We start from the raw sequence: 19,491 nt of genomic DNA, 5'->3' as shown, positions 1-19,491 counted from the left end.
GGTCTAAGTCCAAACCTCTTAGATGTGGAGAGTTTAGACTAAGGGAAGAAAAAGGGGGAATTTTTTTAAAGGGGAATGAAAACAGGCATGAGTTATTACCCAATTTGAGTTAGTGCCAACTCTGACTGCTTCTTGTCGAACAAGCTCCTTTCTTTCCCTGCAGTAGGCTCTAGTTAATCCTAAATGTCATAAGCAGTATGTGTTGTGTTGTTTTGTTTTGTTTTGTTTTGTTTTGTTTTGTTTTGTTTTGTTTTGTTTTGTTTTGTTTTGTTTTGTGAGACAGGTCCTCACCATGTAGCCCCTAGCTGGTCTGGAACCTACTATGTGCTATTTTTACTTAGCATTTATTCTAGGTTTTTACTTTGAGTAGTTATTCCAATTTAGAACAACACAATTGCTTCATAGTCATTTCTCATTTAATCTTAACAACTCTATTGTCTTTTATACATGAAAAAGGTATAACCCAATGGGCGTGGTAGTGCATGCCTTTAATCCCAGCACTCAGAAGGCACAGGTAAGCAGATTTCTGAGTTCGAGGCCAGGCTGGTCTACAGAGCTACAGAGCTACACAGAGAAGCCCTGTCTCAAGAAAAAAAAAAAAAACAAACACACACACACATGAGAGAGAGAGACAGAGACAGAGACAGAGAGAAGGAAGAAAGGCTGCACATCTGAAGCTACACAGCCACAAACTGGCAGAAGTGAGTGAGACTCAAACCTGGATCTAAATTCAGATTTTACTTTAATGGTGTAAGTCTTATACTCCTTCTTAGCTTCCAAGTTCTCTTGTTCCTCCTATCAACCTTGACCTGTAAAGAATATCTGTCCCAATCCTGCTTCCTTTGCTGCAAGAGAGTCCCCGAGACTGTGTAACTTATGAAGAACCGTAGTTCATCGTTCTACAGGTCAGGCAGTCTAAGAGCATGGCCATGCTGGCATCTCCTTGACTTCTGGTGAGCTTCTTGTGCTGCTTCAGTGTGGGGTGCAAGAAGAATGGAGGCATACAGGGGGAATGGAGAAAGAGAAGGCAGATTCTCCCGTAGCTCTCCAATCCCATCAAGAAAGTCATTAAGCTATTTGTGAGGCCTTTGCCCCTTGAGCCCAACTCCTCCCAACCCTGATGTACTGAAGAGCTAAGCTTTCATCCTGTGGACATCTTTGGATCAAACTCAAGAACTGGGTTCTTAACTCATTCAAACTTACTTTCCCTCAGCCCCATCTATGGTAAGCCTACAATGACACATGAAGTATACCAGGTACATAGTCTGTGTTCGAACAGACTCAGGTTTGGTAGAGATCTGGTTATTGGTGATGTTGGTGGGTGAATTCACATGAGGGACAAACAGTCTACAAATTCCCTGGAGCACAGCCCCTGGGGAAAAGCTGACGGTGACAGCAGAGACATTCTTCCTTGATGTCCCAAGGTCTTGGAGCTGCTAGATATGGTTGCAGCCCACAATCCTGCTCTCTAATCTACCACATAAGACAGGTTCCCCAGGTCCCATAGAATCTACCCCATGAGCTCATCTTGGTACTTTTTAAAAATCATTTTTATGATATTATTGCTTTGTGTGTACAGATGTTTGCTGAATGCACGTTCATGCAGTGCCCTGGGACGCCAGAAGAGGGCATGAGATCTCTTTGGGCTGGAGTGACAGACAGTAATGAGATCCCATCTGAGTGCTGAGAATCAAACCCAAAGTCTTTTGGAAGAGCAGAGCTCTTAACGACTAAGCTATTGTTCCAACTCCTTGAACACGTTTTGTGCAGTTAAACTGGATTCGAGACTTCTCATTTGACAAAATTACAATTTACCTTTATTTGTAAAATATTAATAAAACCTGTCTCTGCCCTCTGGTCATAAGGTCAGTCCCCATTAGGAGAGTAAAGATACGTAGAGTGGAGTTGAGGACAATTTTGTAAGGATATAATATATCACTACATGAAAAGGCTTTCTGGAAATTTTTCTCATATGCTTATAGCCTATTTGTTCTGAATGCTTCTTCTTAATTTGCATTCATCAGGGATTTTTTTTCTCTCTTATCTTTAGTGGAAAAGGCTACTATCCGGCCAGCTAAAAGCATGGACTCACTGTGTTCGGTGCCTGTGGAAGGTGAGTTGTTGCTCTGTTTGCTATGAAGAGATACAGTGACCAAAGCCACTTATAAAGGAAAGGATTTAGTTAAGGACTTGTTTACAGTTTCAGATAGTCCATTAGCACCACGGTGGGGAGCATGATGACACTCAGGCAGGCATGGTACTAGGAAAGTTGCTGAGAGCTTTACATCCTGATTGACAGGCAGGAGAGAGAGAGAGAGACAGAGACAGAGACAGAGAGACAGAGACAGAGAGAGACTGGACTCGGACCTGTTATGGGCTTTTGAAACCTCAAAACCCACCCTTAGTTACCCACCTCCTTCAACAAGGACACGCCTCCTAATCCTTCCCAAACAATTCCACCAATTAGGAACTAAGCATGTAAATACATGAGCTAATGGGGGTGGGGGAGGCAATTTTCTTTCAAACCATCACAGTGAGATTCTACAACTATTCCCCAGCTGCTTACCCTCCCTGGCTCATCCCAAAACAAAAATCTAGAACCTCTTCCTTTTTTTAGCCTTCCTTTAGCCACAGAGACTTTTCTCTCAAAATTGGACCACATTAAAGGTCAGCAACCTAAGACAGAGGGAACCTGGGCAGAAGGAGGCAAACTCTGGTTTATGCCAGGATGATGATGAATCTGTGAGTTTCCTGGCCGTGAGCTTCACAGTGCATCCGTCATCATTTTGAAATGATAGGCTTGTTCACACCAGTAAACACTGACTGATGTCTGTTTCTATTGCTGTGATAAAACACCATGACTAAAAGCAATGTGGGGAGGGAGGGGTTTATCTTACAACTTTCTCAGGAAAGTCAGGGCAGGACCCTGGAGGCCGAGGCTATGGAGGGTTGCTGCTTACTAGCTTGCACCTCGTGGCTTGCTTGCTCAGCCTTCTTCCTTATGCAGACCAAGACCACCTGCCCAGAGTGGCAGCACCCATAGTGAGCTGGTCTCTCCCACATCAGTCACTAAATTAAGATTTTTGCCCCACAGGCTTGCCTCTAGGCAGTTTGATGGAGGCATTTTCTCAATAGAGGTTCCCTTCCCCAAATGTGTCTACTTTATGTCAAAAACCAACCAGCATTAATTGGGTATCCACTAAGTAGTCCCTGTTGGAATAGATTACATGTGAGTTGCCAAACAACAAGGATGCACATTTGTTCTAGAAGCTCTAGCCTAGGTGGACAATTGCTAGTATCTCTTCCACATTTTGTTAAACAACCATCAGGTCCAGATACAAGTTTCTGGGAAAGAGGCTCCGCCGTCTGTGCACACACAGGCTACTAACCACAGCTTGCTCTTCTTCACCAGGGAAAGAAAACAAAGGAAATTTCAATCGAACTGTCACCACTGGGGGATTTTTCATTCCAGCCACAAAAATGCATGCGAGCAGCACCGGAAGCTCCTGTGACCTCAGCAAGGAGGGTGAATGGGGTCAGGAGGGGATGCCGGCCGGGGCTGAGGGGGGCTGCGAGGTGGGCGGTCAGATCCGGCCACTGCCTGAGCAACTGAAGGTGTTCCGCCCCATCGGAGACCCTGAGAGTGAGCAGTCCGCCCCAAAGCTTCTCGGGATGTTCTACACCTCCAGCGACAGTCCTGGCAAATCTGTCTTCACAAGCAGCCTGTTCCAGATGGAACCCTCACCCCGCCACCAGCGAAAGGCGCTCAACATCTCCGAGCCCTTCGCCGTGTCTGTGCCACTCCGCGTGTCCGCCGTCATCAGTACCAACAGCACCCCGTGCAGGACACCCCCCAAAGAGCTACAGTCTCTCTCCAGCCTCGAAGAGTTTTCTTTCCAAGGTTCAGAGAGTGGAGGATGGCCAGAAGAAGAGAAGTCTCTGGGGGCTGAGTCTTTTCCAGGTAATAGGGGCAGAAGGCTCTCCTTCCATTACAAAACACGAGGTTTGACTGGACTTAAATACCGTTTGCAGGGCAATGTGGTGAAGTGGTAGGGATGGTGGGCTCCAGGGCCAGAATGGTTGTTGCAAACCTTGCTCTGTTGTAGATTTTCACTGAGTTAATAACCTGGGCCGCAGCTTCTTAATTTATAAAATGCTGACGTCCATAACCATGTCTTATTTGTAAACTTGTGTCAACATTTGGTTAATACATGCAAAGATCTCAGAGTGGTGTCCAATATATAGTAAATACTCATTAAATGTTACTTACTGTTTTATTAGCACACACAGTGTCTTAGGGTTTCTATTGCTGTGAAAAGACACTGTGACCACAGCAACTCTTCTTAAAAAGGGAAACATTTAACTGAGCTGGCTCACAGTTTCAGAGGTTTAGTCCATTATCATCATGACAGCATGCAGGCAGACATGGTGCTAGAGAAGGAGCTGAGAGCTCGACATCAAGAACCACAGGCAGCAGAAGGAAGACTGTCAGGCTAGGCCTAGCTTGAGATCTCAAAGTCGACCTTCACAGTAACATACTTCTTCCAACAAGCCCACACCTACTTCAAGAAGGAATACTGCCCCTTCCCATGGGCCAAGTGTTCATACACATGAGTCTACGGGGCCATTCCTATTTAAACCACCACATACTGTGAGAAGACTAGGAAAAGGTCATGGGATGCAGAGTCAGAGAGCTGGAATTGAGAAATCTGTGTTTCTGGATGTATTTATTATTCATCCATCCCTCCTCATTTCTACCTCTGCAAAGAACAGAGCTAGCAAACCCAGCCATGAGGAAGTCCTTCCTTAGGTTTGACCATCACAGAGTGAGCCAGATTAGATCTTCTTGGGTCATACACCAGGGCTCACAGAGTGTCTGCTGTGTCCAGAGTGAGCAAGAGTTTCTGTTGTTGATCCAGGCTTCTCCTCTTGTAGCTAGGCTGGTCTCCAAGCAAGGATCCCACTGCCTCAGCCTCCCAAATGCCTGGACTACAAGACTCATTTGATCAACAGTCTAACTTAATCCCCCTACAATGGAATATGGAGAACCCCAACAGAAAGGCTTACTGTGGGCTGGTGAGATGGCTCAGTGGGTAAGAGCACCCGACTGCTCTTCTGAAGGTCCAGAGTTCAAATCCCAGCAACCACATGGTGGCTCACAACCATCCGTAACGAGATCTGGTGCCCTCTTCTGGAGTGTCTGAAGACAGCTACAGTGTACTTACATATAATAAATAAATAAATCTTTTTAAAAAAAAAAAGAAAGAAAGAAAGGCTTACTGTTAGTCAAACCAACAGGATGCTTCTATCTCAGTTAACATCAATGCTTTTCAGTGCCTCCTCTGTTATTGGGTATGACCTAAGAGTCCTACATGTATAAATTCACTTTTCACGACAACTTTCTGAGGTCCAGATAATTATTATCTCCATTTGCTTGTAGAGGAATAAGTAATTTCCCCTAAAAGTCTTAAAAAGCAAGTGGGGTGAGGGGAACCCACCAAATGCTGTACTTCTTATTAGTCTCAGATCTGAACCAAGGTACATCAGGCAGTATTTATTGGTGTTGCCTGGCATGGCAGTAACACAGTGTTCAGAACCAAGACTGCCATGAAGCCGAGCAATGCACCACAGTTGAGCATGCCCAGAAACATCTGAGATGCGCTACCCATTCAATTTCGAATATCTTGGCTAATGTATATTCAGAGGCCTTTCACTCTAGACAAAACTTCCACAGCCTACACGTTCAGTTGCATGACCTCATCTGGGGGACATCAGAAAATTTAAACAGCTATGCTGTAATCAATGCTGTGACAACCGAAAATCTCTCCAGAAATTGCCAGTGTCCCCAGGGAGGCTGGGGAAATTTGTAGCAAAATGGCTCCCAGTCGAGAACCAACAGAGTGGGTGATTGCTGAGGTCTGAGGCAGGAACCACATTGGGAGAAAGCATAAAGAATGAGGGGGCAGTGAGGTGAGAGAATCCCCCATTCCTATAAAGCAAGGCTAGGGGCAGGGGAGTGTCAAGGTGGGACTGCGGCATCAGATCCCATTACAGATGGTTGCGAGCCACCATGTGGTTGCTAGGAATTGACCTTAGGACCTCTGGAAGAACAGCCAGTGCTCTTAACTGATGAACCATCTCTTCAGCCCCTGAAAATCCTTCTTGAAGGTTCACCCTTTGTACTGACCACTCACATTCTCTTCACAGGCTCTGTTACTAAGAAGGCAGCTACCGAGGACACCAAGCCAGAACCTGAAGTCCCGGGGAGAGCAGAATGTAGCCAAAGCCCTCCCCTGGACCCAGGCACCCAAGCGGAGAAGAAAACCTTGCATGTATCCCTGGGCTCTCAAGTGTCAAAGGAAGCAGAGAAGCAGCCAAAGGCTGAGAAGGTGATGGAGGAGAGCCAGGGTGCTAGCCAGCCGAAGCCCAGCACTCCACAAGAGAGCCTCAGGGCTGGGACGGAACCATTGATTCTCCATGAGATGGTAAGGTGGACTCTGCCTCTTCCAACCACAAATGGTACAAAAAAAAAAAAATCAAAGGTTTCTGCATGAGAAACGTAACTTATTTATTACATCAGTTAATTGATTAAGATTAGTATCTAATTTAATTTTGTTTTGTGTAATCACAGCTGCACGTGTGCCACAGTATATGTATGAATGCCACAGCATGTATATTTGAGGCTAGAGGACAACTTTGGAGTCTGTTTTTACCTTATTTGTTAAGGCAATATTCTCTGTTCCTGTTTCTGCTGCACCGTGTACTGCAGGCCGACCAGCCGTGAGGCTTCTGAACAGGTTCCCTCTTCCTACCTCCTATCTCACCCCTGGAGTCCTGGTATTACAGATGTGCACCACCACATTCAAACTTCATATGTGGGTTCCAGGGATGGGGCTCACAGCACATCTACCCACTGAGCCATCTTCCTAGCCCCCTTTTTATGTATTAAAAAAGGTTAATGAGTCTTTAGAAGTCTCACTTACTAGCCAGGAATGATGACAGACACCTGTGAGCCTGTCACTAGGGAGATGGAAACTGGAGGATCATGATTTCAAGGCCATTCGGGACAATCTGGGATGTATGAGACCCTGACTCAAAAGAAGCAAAACAAAAACAAAGCTCACTTCTCAGCCTGGGGCTTCTTTGTGGCAGGCCTCTGAGAAGTCCCACCATAATGGGAAGACACCATCCAGCTCAGATTCCCAAGGCAAACATAACTCTAATTATGTCTGGCCCATAAACCACTGGTATGTCTTTATGGAATAACATTCAACCGAAGCCAGCTGGTTATATCACAGTCTCTAAATATGATGGCCATTCATGAGCCCCGTTCTCTATCCTCAGACATCATGGCCTGGGGCTCGGCCATAGCTGTCTATAAAATCTGAGAGGTTTCCAGGCTCTGGTCTGTGTTTTTAGAGCAGCTCAAACCTGACGCCAAAGCTGACAAACCTCGGCCACTCTTGAGGGGTGGAATTGTTCATGGATGGTTTTATGAGACATCTTTACGTAGAAAGTGCGAGGAGGTTTTCTGCGGACACATGTGCTGAGGGATAAAGAACCTACAGCCTCTTAATTTGCTTCCAGAAGATGCCAAGAGGACTGTGTGCTGGGAGCTAGGGCAAACCTGATGTGAAGAAGCAGTGTCCTCAGGAAGGCTGAGTGAGGCTTTGAGCGTGTTTGCATTGGCAGAGATTCTTCAGTGATTGACTCTTGTGAGGAGAGCCCAAATGCAAGCCTTTAGAGGAAGATAGTGTTAAGGCTGGAAGAATGAGGGTGAATTCAAGTTAACAAGTAAAGACATCAAGTCATTTCTTCATTGAACATACGTCCCAAATCCCCACCTTGTACTAAACAACGTGCAATCCTGAACAGTGGGGTCACTGTAGTACTAAGACTATCGCCACTGTCCTTGTCCTTGGGGCTGCCAGCCTCACAGGGGAAAGTCAATACCCAGGGCAAAGTGAAAGAATGGGATAATAAGGGACTATAATATAGTCTTTCCTTCTCTTTCTTTCTTTCTTTCTTTCTTTCTTTCTTTCTTTCTTTCTCTCTCTCTCTCTCTCTCTCTCTCTCTCTCTCTCTCTCTCTCTTTCTTTCTTCCTTCCTTCCTTCCTTCCTTCCTTCCTTCCTTTTCTCCCATACATTAGATTTTGACCAAAGTTTCTCCTACTTCCATTCCCCCCAGCCCCTCCCCTGACCTCCCTTGTCTCCTAAATTCATTCCTCAGTTTCCCTTCAAAGAAAGGAAGGAAGGAAGGAAGGAAGGAAGGAAGGAAGGAAGGAAGGAAGGAAGGAAGGAAGGAAGGAGCGAGCAAGCATGCCTCCCAGGGATATCAACTAAACATAGCATTACAAGTTTCAATAAGGCTAGGCCCGGGGCTGGAGAGATGGCTCAGTGGTTAAGAGCACCGACTGCTCTTCCAGAGGTCCTAAGTTCAAATCCCAGAAACCACATGGTGGCTCACAACCATCTGTAATGAGATCTGACGCCCTCTTCTAGTGCATCTGAAGACAGCTACAGTGTACTTAGATATAATAATAAATAAATCTTAAAAAAAAAAAAAAGACTAGGCCCATATCTAGGAGAAAAGGGGTCTTAAACATGGGAAAGTGGGAAAAAGAGTCAGAGACATGGCCACTCCCAGTGTTGGAAGTTCCATGAGAACGTCAAGCTACACAGCCATAAGATATGCAGAGGACCTAGCTCAGACCCATGCAGTCTCTGCAGTTGCCACTTCAGACCCTGTGAGTCTCTATAAGCCCTACTTATTTGGTTCTGTGGGCCGTGCATAGCAATGATCCCTGTAAGAAATCAAGAACTGTAACTGCTAAGTATGGAAACGAGAAGGTCTAGTAGAACTGTTCACCAAAGACTGCATTGGAGCGAAATCCAATTTCTCTTGGCCGGGTAACACTGGAGAGCTAAAAATAAAAAATAAAAAGGGAGATGGGGGTTTGAGGTGCAGCACACATACCTTCACACACGAGACCCTAGATTTAACCCTCCGCGCTGCAGAAGCAGAGCCAGGTGAAGAGATGAGACGTCGGGAGCAGATCGGACCTCTCAGAAAGACTCCACACCTCCAGTGGTTAGAGATACTCCTGAGATGATTCTCTTTACCCGAAAATCACACCATGCCACAGGAAAGGCAAGGGACTCATTATGCGTGACTGGAAGGGCTGAGCACTCTCTGGAACATACAGCTCGTGCTTAGAACTGGCTGAGGATGGGAATCAGAAGTAGATCATGTCTACTGTGGACAGGACTGGATTTCCATCCTTATCTACAGCTCTGTGATTCGGGTAGTTAAATCTATTCAACTAGCCCAGTACTGTCTCCTAGGGCACTGAAAAAGTTAAACATGAAGACGGCATATGGATAAGGATCATGGCATATGCTGGGCATTCAGACAGCCATGGTTATTACTGAGGCTGCCTCCTTTATTGGCCAGAGTATTGGCAACCACTCCATTCCCTTCGTGCTCACTGGACTCTTGGCAGACGTCAGTACCCAGAGTTCTGGGCTCTAAAGTAACTAAGGTCTTCTTGTTTTTCAGGATGAAGAAGACCTGGATCAGGCCTTGATCTGGCCTGAGATTCAACAGGAACTGAAAATCATTGAATCAGAGGAGGAGTTCTCTTCGTTGCCACCCTCTGTTCAGAAGACAAGCCCAATTACTGAGTCAAGTCCAGCCCCATTTCCCTTCCCAGAGGCCCCTGGAAGCTTGCCTAGTAGCTCTGCTACTCAGGAGGTGTGGGCTAGGGACGCAGCCAATCAGAGCATACAGGAAGCTGCCGTCCTCACCGACAGAGAGAAGCTAGAGCCAGTCTGCAGCCTCCTTGAGTCAGAGTCTCAGCAGGAGCTCAGCCCAGACCCGGCCAGTCTAGCACCTCTGGAAATGCTTCTGTTTGAGAAGGTATCTTCTCCAGCTAGGATAGAGATAGGAGGCCTAAGGAATCTCTCTCCCCCTCTAACTCCTGCTCCTCCTCCTCCAACGCCTCTGGAGGAGGAGCCTGAAGTCCTGCTGTCAAAGGAAGGTCCTGACAGGGAAGATGCATCCAGGGATTCCAGGACAGATGTCTACACAGAGCAGCCAACCCCCAAAGAGAGCCCTGGCATCCCTAGCCCCGGTCAGAGAGAGGAAGCTATTGCAAGCCCAAATGAGAAGCAAAATGCAAGGCATGCTGTTCCTGAGAACAAAGGCCCTGGTCTTCCAAGCCCAACAAAAGAGGTTGACATCATCCCACAAGAGGAGGGAGGTGCTCCCCATTCAGCACAAGAGCCTTCAGACTGTGACGAAGATGACACTGTGACGGACCCTGCCCAGCATGGCCTGGAGATGGTGGAACCCTGGGAGGAACCCCAGTGGGTGACCAGTCCCCTTCATTCTCCCACCTTGAAAGAAGTTCAGGAGTCCCAGACTCAAGGCTCCCAGGGCCACCGATTAGAGAGGAGACTTCGCCACAGGCCCAGCCTTCGCCAGAGCCATTCTCTCGATAGTAAAACCACTGGAAACAGCCACTGGACTCTTGAGGCTCCCTTCTCCAGCAGTTGTGCCAATCTGGAAACAGAGAGGAACTATGAGCCTCTGCAGCCCCCGGCAGCCAGGACCAAGATTGCCGGATTGGAAGAGAAAGCCCTAAAAGCCTTCAGAGAGTTCTCTGGCCTGAAAGGGTTAGAGGTTCTTCCCAGTCAGAAGGGACCATCTGGTATACAACCCAAACCAGTAGAAACCAACTTCATCGGTTTAGCAGAGGGAAAGGAGCAGGAACCACAACTGGAACTTAGCAACCGTCAGATGAAACACAGTGATGTTCCCGGGCCAGATAGCAGCAAGGAGAGTTCACCTAGGGCTCAAGACAGCACCTTACCTGGGGAACATCCCTTACAGTTACAGCTTAAGAACACTGAGTGTGGGCCCTCAAAAGGGAAACACAGGCCATCTTCCCTCAACCTGGACTCTGCCACTCCCATAGCTGACCTTTTCCGACTTGAGAATGGGGCTTCCTTTAGCTCACCTGGAATAGAGCTCTCTGAACTGGGAGACACCAAGGTCACCTGGATGGGCTCCTCTCGCTGCAAAGCAGCCCCCTGGAATTCCCAGGACACGCAGGACCTGGACATTGTTGCCCACACCCTGACAGGCCGCAGGAATTCGGCTCCCGTGAGTGTGTCAGCTGTGAGAACATCCTTCATGGTCAAAATGTGTCAGGCCAAGGCAGTCCCTGTCATCCCACCCAAGATCCAATACACACAGATCCCACAGCCCCTGCCCTCTCAGAGCACAGGGGAGGGAGGGGCTCAGCTTCTGGAAAGAAGCCAGGAAGAACCTGGTTCAACCCCTGAGATCCCTCAGAAATCCACCAAAGATGATTCTCCCTCCTCCGTGGGAAGCCCAGAGGAAGAGCAACCAAAGCAAGAGACAGGAGCCTCTGCATCCCGGAGGCAGGCCAGCACTACATCCTGCATGTATGAGGGGTCCTTCTGCTCTCTGGAACCAAGTGCATCCACTCTGGCCTCCACACAGGATGCAGTGGTGCAATGCAGAAAACGCACATCAGAGACAGAGCCATCAGGAGACAACCTTCTTTCTTCCAAACTGGAGCGAGCATCTGGGGGACCTAAAGCCTTCCCCAGGTCAAGGCCAGGAAGACCTCAGAGCCTCATCTTATTCCCTATCATGGACCATCTACCTTCCTCACCCACAGTGATAGATCCCAAGGTCCTACTGACCCCTATCAGGAGCCCTACTCAGACAGTTTCCCCTGGTCTTCTCTGTGGAGAGTTGGCCGAAAACACATGGATCACACCAGAAGGAGTCACGCTTAGGAACAAAATGACCATCCCTAAGAATGGCCAAAGACTAGAGACTTCGACAAGCTGTTTTTACCAGCCCCAGCGGAGATCCGTGATTCTGGATGGAAGAAGTGGGAGGCAGATAGAATGAGACCCTCCGACCTGCTGTTGTCTGTAAACCTGTCGCGTTCATCTGGTCCTTACGGGCATCAACTGGCCATTCTCCAGGCACAAGCTATGGAAATTTGTGCTTTTATTTGCCTCTGACCACCTCCTCTCTCTCCCTCTCTCCCCACCTCTCCTTTGTCTTTGACCATGCATGAGTCCATTTGCAAGAAGAGTGGTCAAGACAAGGACCGAAGAGTGAGGTTTAAGTCCACATGAGCAAGTGGGGAAGGTTAGGCAAGGGAAGAGGAGGGAATGCTTGCCTCTGATGGCAATCGGGGCTCATCTATGAGGCAGATTATGCCTCCATTATCATTCTCTTATGCTCTCAAGAGCTGCCTGTGATAGTAACCTTTGAAAGAAAGAAATTATTTTTTTGCCTGGGTCAGAAAAATCTTCCTGGTTTGATTGGAGGCTTCTTTGTCCTTTTTAATGCTCTTTAAAGCATTTGTTCTTTTAGAGCAGTTTTTAATAAGCTTTGTAAAGGTGTATTTACTACCCCCTCCCCAAATAGAAGCAGATCTGGAAATGCAAACTAACATGCACTTAAGATCTCTAGGTCGGGGAACTTCCTTGTGCGCTTTCCCTGGGATTGCTGCAGACCTGTCTGAGGTGACCCACGAATCAGCACAGAAAGTCAGAATCTATACTCAAGAGCAAAGTCCCGGACTGGTCCCACCTACAAATGCTTCTTGGTGCTGGCTTTATTGTGACTCCACCTGCCACCGTGCTGATTAACAAATCCAGTAACTAGGCAGACTGAGTCCTGAGCGGAGGACTATAAGATGTGTAGGTAGGCAGGGGTGATGTGTCTGCTCTCTTAATAGTACCAGAGTCTGAGTGCCACATGTCATAGAGGAAGGCACAACTTCAGACCTGATGTGTTTTAGCTGGTGAGGCATTAAAAGGAAAGCTCTAGCTCACCTTTACTCTCTAGCACCAGCCTGGGCCCAGCCGGATGTGTAAAGAGGCAAGGAGGAGCCCCATCTGTCACTGTCCTCAGAAATGCCTTGCCTTTAGCCAACGGCTCTCTTCCTTTCTCCTCCTCTCACTGTTGCTCAAGGGCAGATTTGAGACAGCACTGTCTGCCTTCCCCATATCCACCATCCACTCGGGTGCCCTGACTTGCTCTGACTCTTGTCTGGACACAAGCAGATGCAGTACACCTGTCTGATGTCCCTTCCACCTGCTGGAGGAAGGTTTCTGGCTCTTCCCGGGGCTCAAAGGCATAACGGGGCGCTTCTCAGATTCCAGTCTGGCTAAACTGTCCAGAAACTTGGTCACTGCACAAGTTTCTCTAAACACTGGCAGTATCTCTGGGCTGACCCCACAAAGCCAGTACTGGAGTGGGTGAGGGACTAAGCTGAAGTCATCTCCAGTGGGAGTGTAGAGAGGCTGGATGGTCCATTGCAGACCTCACGCTCTCCTTTCCTTCCCTGATACACCCTAAGGATTTGAAATCTTGCCCTTGGTTGTTTGTTTGTTTGCTTGTTTGTTTTGTTAAGCCAGTGCCTGACGCAAGGATACCTAGAGTGACCTAAAGAGAGTGACCCTCCATGAGGAGCAAGGGGAACAGTTAATAGGCCTTCAGTCTTTGCTTTCTCATTAGGTAAGGAAAGCACCGGACCAACAAAAACTGAGATGTCGACCAAACAAGAAGTCTTAGGACACAGCATTTCCCCCTAGTCACGAAAGGTGAAGAAATATGGTGTGGAGAGGCGGAAAGTGGCTATGTTCTGGAGACCTGAAAAGTGCATTCCTGCCTCAATCGAGAAATACGGTGGCCAAGCTTGGTGCCAGGCTCAATGTCGTTGTATGCTTTGATAAAGACGTGCTCCAGTTAGAATGTGACAGGAAAAGAGCCAAGTACCAAACGAAACACTGAGACAACTTAATGGCTGTTCTCTTTCCTAATACTTCTGGGTGTTTTTTTTTATTGGCAGCAAGACAGAAAAGCAATCATTTCCACACTGACAGGTGACTTAAATTCTGAGGACTGATTTCAAAATGACTACCACGTCCCCTTACACACCATTCACTCATGACATCACCTTCAGGAGAGCAGACATGTGGGCGTGTCCATGACCCACTGTCATCTGTTTGGAAATAGTCCTTACTTCGGTTTTCCTCAGCCAGCCAATCCCAGAAGAGCTTGGAATCTTCACCGTCTTAGTGCCCTCCCTGCCTCTCCAGTGTGGTCCTCTAACAACTGTCACACACATGGTGGTAAATTTAGTCCGCTGGGTGAGCCTGGCGCTCGTAAAATCCCATTTCATGACAAAGACACTGTTCCTCAAAATGCTGAGGTCGCCATTTGGCCACCACTTGGAGCTCTCATATTGGACCCCCGAGAATAGCCAAGTGAGAATCACTCTGCTTGCTTCCATCCAGGGTCTGGGAGAAGCACCACTGTTGTCAGGACCTGCTGATGTGCCAGAAAGGGCAGGAGAGCAGGTCTTCAGAGCCACCGCCAGTCCACAAGAAGGGGTAGCTCCAAGACTGAAGGTCAAATGAAATATGTACACATACACTTTTTTGGCATATTATCTTTGCTTAAGATAATAATTCATATTTATTTACAAAATAGTCCTCCCAGACTATTTTTTCTCCCTTTTGCCAAAACGGACTGGGGAAAGAGCATTTGGTTTTTCTTCTCTGCTCTTGGAATATGAAAAGACCTAACCAACACCAAGACCTCGCTATGAAATACTAGCTTAATCCAAGCCTTAAAATTCAAAATATTACCCAAGTTCAATTTCTGGTTTCTGGAGGCACTAAACATGTATGTGTCAGCATCCTCACCAAGTACTTACCCAAAACTTGGTAAGAGGGCACTGGGTACCTTAGCAGCACTCCAACACGGTTGAGCGTGGTCTAACAGAGAAAAGGGATAAATAGAGCAGCCTGAAACAACTGGAGCAGGGTGACACCCACCAATAGACACCAAGCCAAGGCAGGAAGCAGCAGCTAGCACCTTCACTAGGACTGTTGACAGTATTCAAATGACCTACTAATAAATATTCTAATTAAGCCGAATTACAAAGCCAATAAAATATATCAGTGGATACCCTTGGGTGTTGAGAACTTTGTCTCTAAAGATCAAAGTGAGGGTGAACTAAGTGTTTCTGATGGTTTTCATGGCTCTCATTGGTTGTAAAGCCTAACTGTTGGCTATCTACTTGGGAACCAAGGAGGATCTGATCCCACACACCTTAAGAAAGAATTGGAGAGACTTTGATCACCCGGAAAATGATTTAATTTCCGCTGTTGATGAAGTCACACATAGGCCCAAGATGAACTGTCGATTTCATGTAGTGTTAGGCACACAGCAATCATGTTCGGCCCAAATTAGGTTTGTGAGTCATGTGTCTACCGGGCCTTATGTTCCTGCCTTCAGAAGCCCTAGAGAATATGATTTGTTTGTTTAGAATTGGAAGAAGTTTCTAGTAGGTCTATTTCCTGCTTAGACTGGTTGGAACTACCTTCTACCCAAACTGATCCTACTTGATAACAACAAGCATGTTAGGGTCTGCTACCCAAGAGTCTTGATTTCAGGCATTTCAAAGAGGAAGGTCAGCTGGACGTGGTGGCGCACGCCTTTAATGCCAGCACTCGGGAAGCAGAGGCAGGCGGATTTCTGAGTTCGAGGCCAGCCTGGTCTACAGCGTGAGTTCCAGGGCTACACAGAGAAACCCTGTCTCGAGAAACCAAAATATATATATTCATCATTGGTGATCCCATGTCCCATATATATATATATATATGAGAAGGTCAGCTCATCATGTGCAGTGACAAAGACTAGGCTTCCCTTTACCAGAATCTTTCCTAGACAGACAGGACTGGGAGAGGGACAGATGCACCTTCGTAGGCAAGAGGATGGGAAGATGGGAGAAGGGTAATTGGCCGAAACCAACAATGTAAAATAATGGGCACACAGAACACTTAGCTTGAGGTACACAAGCCATGCAGGGACTGGTTCTCAATGTGGGTCAAAGAGGAGGCAGCTAAGGCAAGAAGCCGTGACTCCAGTCATGTGCATTACTAGATGAACCCTGATGCTTTGACTCAGTGTAATGCCATTGTACTCTCTAGCATAGAATTCTGCAGAGTAGAGCACTTCTTCAAAGGCCCCTATTGGCAGCCATGTGATTGCAAGCTGTTTTTGAACTCTACAGATGTTTCCAAAGATACCATCGAAATGTTTTCTATTCATTAAAAAATATATTAAACCTATCCATAGAGACCTCTAAGTGTAATTAAAAGATGTTATGCTTTAAAATGTACTCCAAGAAGTCATATGTAATTCTTGGGATGGAGTTATTGGTTAGAGGACATGGGATCAGCAAACCAACACACAGAGAAGTAAATCATGGTATCAGACTCATAGTTGTGGTTCGTCCTGTGTGACATCACTTTTGTTGTTGCTGTTACCTCAAGGACAGATTTCACAAATCTCCCATAAATCTTGGTTTTACTTTTTAAAAAAATGATGATGACACAGGTAGCTGGGGAGATGGTTCAGCAGCTAAGAGCACTGGCTGTGCTTGCAGAGGACCAGGGTGGATTCCTAGCACCCAGCTGGGGGCTCACAACTTTCTGCAACTCCAGTGCTAGGAGATCCAAGCCCTCATCTGGCTTCACCACACACACACGGGGCACCAGACACATGTGCAGGCAAAACACCCATACGCATCAATTTTTTTTTACAAAAGGAGAAGCAAACTTATGATAAGGTCTCACTCTGTGGATCAGCCTGACCTTGAACTTGCAACAATCCTCCTGCTTCAGCCCCCCAAGTGTCAAGGTTTCATGTTAGAGTCACTATATCCAGCCTCCATAAACTTTTTTTACATCTTAATAATCAACTGTTTACAACTTCGCCCTCAAGCTGGGCGTGGTGGCGCACGCCTTTAATCCCAGCACTCGGGAGGCAGAGACTGGCGGATTTCTGAGGCCAGCCTGGTCTACAAAGCGAGTGCCAGGACAGCCAGGGCTATACAGAGAAACCCTGTCTCGAAAAACCAAAAAACAAACAAAAAAACAACTTCGCCCTTTTAATGAGTCATTTAACCAAAATACCCAGAATAAGTTGACATCCTGTGCCAAGGACAAACTGTAATGGAAAAACAGAAGACAGCTGATTGCTACATGGAACTCTAGCTTAAGGTCTATGAGCCCACTGCAAAGGTGCAGGCTGTTTCCCTATTGGTTGAATCGCTCAGGGCTTTTTGTTTGAGGGTGGGCTGTGTGGTGTGTTCACCTGTGCATGTTTACAGTGTGTGGAGGCCACACGCACCTTGAAGTGCTGGTGTTAGAGATAGGCTTGACACACCTGTGCAGCTTTTATGTGGGTGCTTGGGGATCTGAACTTGCATACTGAGGGGTTTGCCCACTGAGCCAGACCCCAACCTAAGGATTGAGTGGTCATACAGTGCTAGAAAGGGTTAAGCCAACATTTCTCATCCTGAAGTATATCATCCTATGGAAATAGGTGGGGCTTGAGATGTGGGAGGAACATAGACTAAAACTTCTACAAGGGTACGTTTTTTTCTACTCCATCAGACTTTTACAAAGGACATCAGGTCTCAGGTTCTCACTTCTATTCCTGCATCATTGCTTCTTCATGTTTCATACAAAATACACTATCGAAACACATGGTCCCAGCTGTTTGGATGTACTGTTCATCTTACCTTTGTCTTACAAATGTCTTACCTTTGGCACCAGACTCCACTTCTTTCTACCCACCAGCTGGAACTTTATTGTTCTCAAGGAAAACCCACCAACACCCCTGTGATAATTGTTCTTGGTTCTTCTTTTCTTATTGGGCATTTCTGGGGCCTCCTATATGCCAGACAAGTATCTTACCATTGTCTTATAGATTCTCTTCAGTCTGCATGTGTCTTTTGCCTGAATGTGTATCATTTTCAGAGTTCAGAAGGTGCCAGTTATCCTGGAACTGGAGTTTCGGATGTGAGTCACCATGTGGGTGCTTGGAACCAAACCCAGGTCCTCTACAAGAGCAACAAGCACTTAAAAAAAAAAAAAAAAAGATTTATTTATTTATTTATTTATTTAATGTGAGTGAGTACACTGTAGCTGTCTCCAGACACTCCAGAAGAGGGCGTCAGATCTCATTACAGATGGTTGTGAGCCACCATGTGGTTGTGGGATTTGAACTCAGGACCTCTGGAAGAGCAGTCAGTGCTCTTAACCACTGAGCCATCTCTCCAGCCCTTTAATCCTCAATATTTTAAAAATTACATTTATTGTGTGGGTGCACATGATGGATTTGAGGCATACATGGAGATCAAGACAATTTTCAGGAGTCAGTTCTCTTCCCACAAGGCCCAGGAATTAAAACCAGGTGTCAGTGTTGGTGACATCTTCCCCTGTGACACCACTGTGATATCTCACTCTTGTAATCTTTTTCACTTGGTTTTGGACAGGATCTCACTAAATTTTTCAGACCAGTCTTGAATTCACTCTAGTCAGCCAGTCCTTGGTCCGACTGCTTGCCTTCAATTCATAAGCATCAGGGATTGCAGGCTTGAATCACTAGGACTGTATTTAGCTCTTTTTATTTTCTACCCACTTAAATTTAGTATGGGGAGGGGGTAGGGAGGAGAGTGTTGGGTGCCAAAGTATGCATGTGGCAGTCAAAGGACAATTTGCAGATGTCAGTTCTTCCCTTTACCTTGTAGATTTGAGGAACTGTCGACCTTGATGGCACAAGTGCCTTTACCACCGAACCATCTCCATCACTCTCTATTGACTTCTGACCATGTATGTGCTTCTAGGGTTACATGTAAGATTATTCCATACCCCATATTCTGTTATCCTAAGCTTCTCTTTTTTTCCTTCTAGAACCTTCTGTCCTTGCTAGTTTATCCCATTTGTACAAGATTACCAATGCCTGCCCCACTATTCTAACTGCACCATGATCAAACCTGTCATCCTTCTGCCTTAGACTCCTGAGTATTAAGGTGACAGATGTATACCACACTTGACTTTAACACTTCCATTCATTTGACCTGCCTGGTAGCTATCTGCTCTTTTTGTGCCACACCTTCAGAATTCAGCCAAACCAGCCCTCAACAGAGGCTCATTGTGTTTATAAGAGCAGCCTAAGGGGCTAGAGAGATGGCTCAGTGGTTAACACTGTTCTTCTAGGGGACCTGGGTTCAATTCCCAGCACCCATATGGGGGTTTATACGTTTTTACAACTCAGTTCCTAGGGGATCCAATGCCCTGTCTGGTTTCCATGGGTATCAGGTACACACCGCATAGATGTATGTGCAAACAAAACACTCAAACACATTAAGATAACTTATTATTAAAAAGATGAGTCTATCTTCTCCAATTATCTGAGCTATTTTTATACACAAGGACCAACTTGGGACCTTTCCTTGTTGCTGCTTGAGACAGTCTCACGATGCACCCTACTGACTCAATGTTCTCCAACACATTGCCAAGTGCTGAGTTTAGACATGTGCCAGTGGACCGAGCCACACTGTTAGCCACGAGAAG

At 46.5% G+C, this 19,491-nt stretch overlaps 1 protein-coding gene across 1 annotated transcript in view; it reads left to right on the top strand.

Moving 5' to 3' along the window:
- Window positions 1-12,212, top strand: part of Arhgap31 (Rho GTPase activating protein 31) — a 111,601-nt gene extending 99,389 nt beyond the window's left edge. Inside the window, exons 9-12 of the mRNA XM_021185031.2 lie at window positions 2,051-2,113; window positions 3,413-3,961; window positions 6,208-6,485; window positions 9,560-12,212. Of these exons, the coding sequence (XP_021040690.1) occupies window positions 2,051-2,113; window positions 3,413-3,961; window positions 6,208-6,485; window positions 9,560-11,950 (3,281 nt within the window). The 3' untranslated portion in view covers window positions 11,951-12,212. The remainder of the gene's footprint in view (window positions 1-2,050; window positions 2,114-3,412; window positions 3,962-6,207; window positions 6,486-9,559) is intronic.
- Window positions 12,213-19,491: the final 7,279 nt, after the last annotated feature.

Source organism: Mus caroli, chromosome 16, assembly GCF_900094665.2.
Source record: "Mus caroli chromosome 16, CAROLI_EIJ_v1.1, whole genome shotgun sequence".
Taxonomy (NCBI): domain Eukaryota; kingdom Metazoa; phylum Chordata; class Mammalia; order Rodentia; family Muridae; genus Mus; species Mus caroli.
The sequence above is the reverse complement of the archived record's forward strand: the minus strand, read 5'-3'. Positions and strand labels throughout refer to the sequence as shown.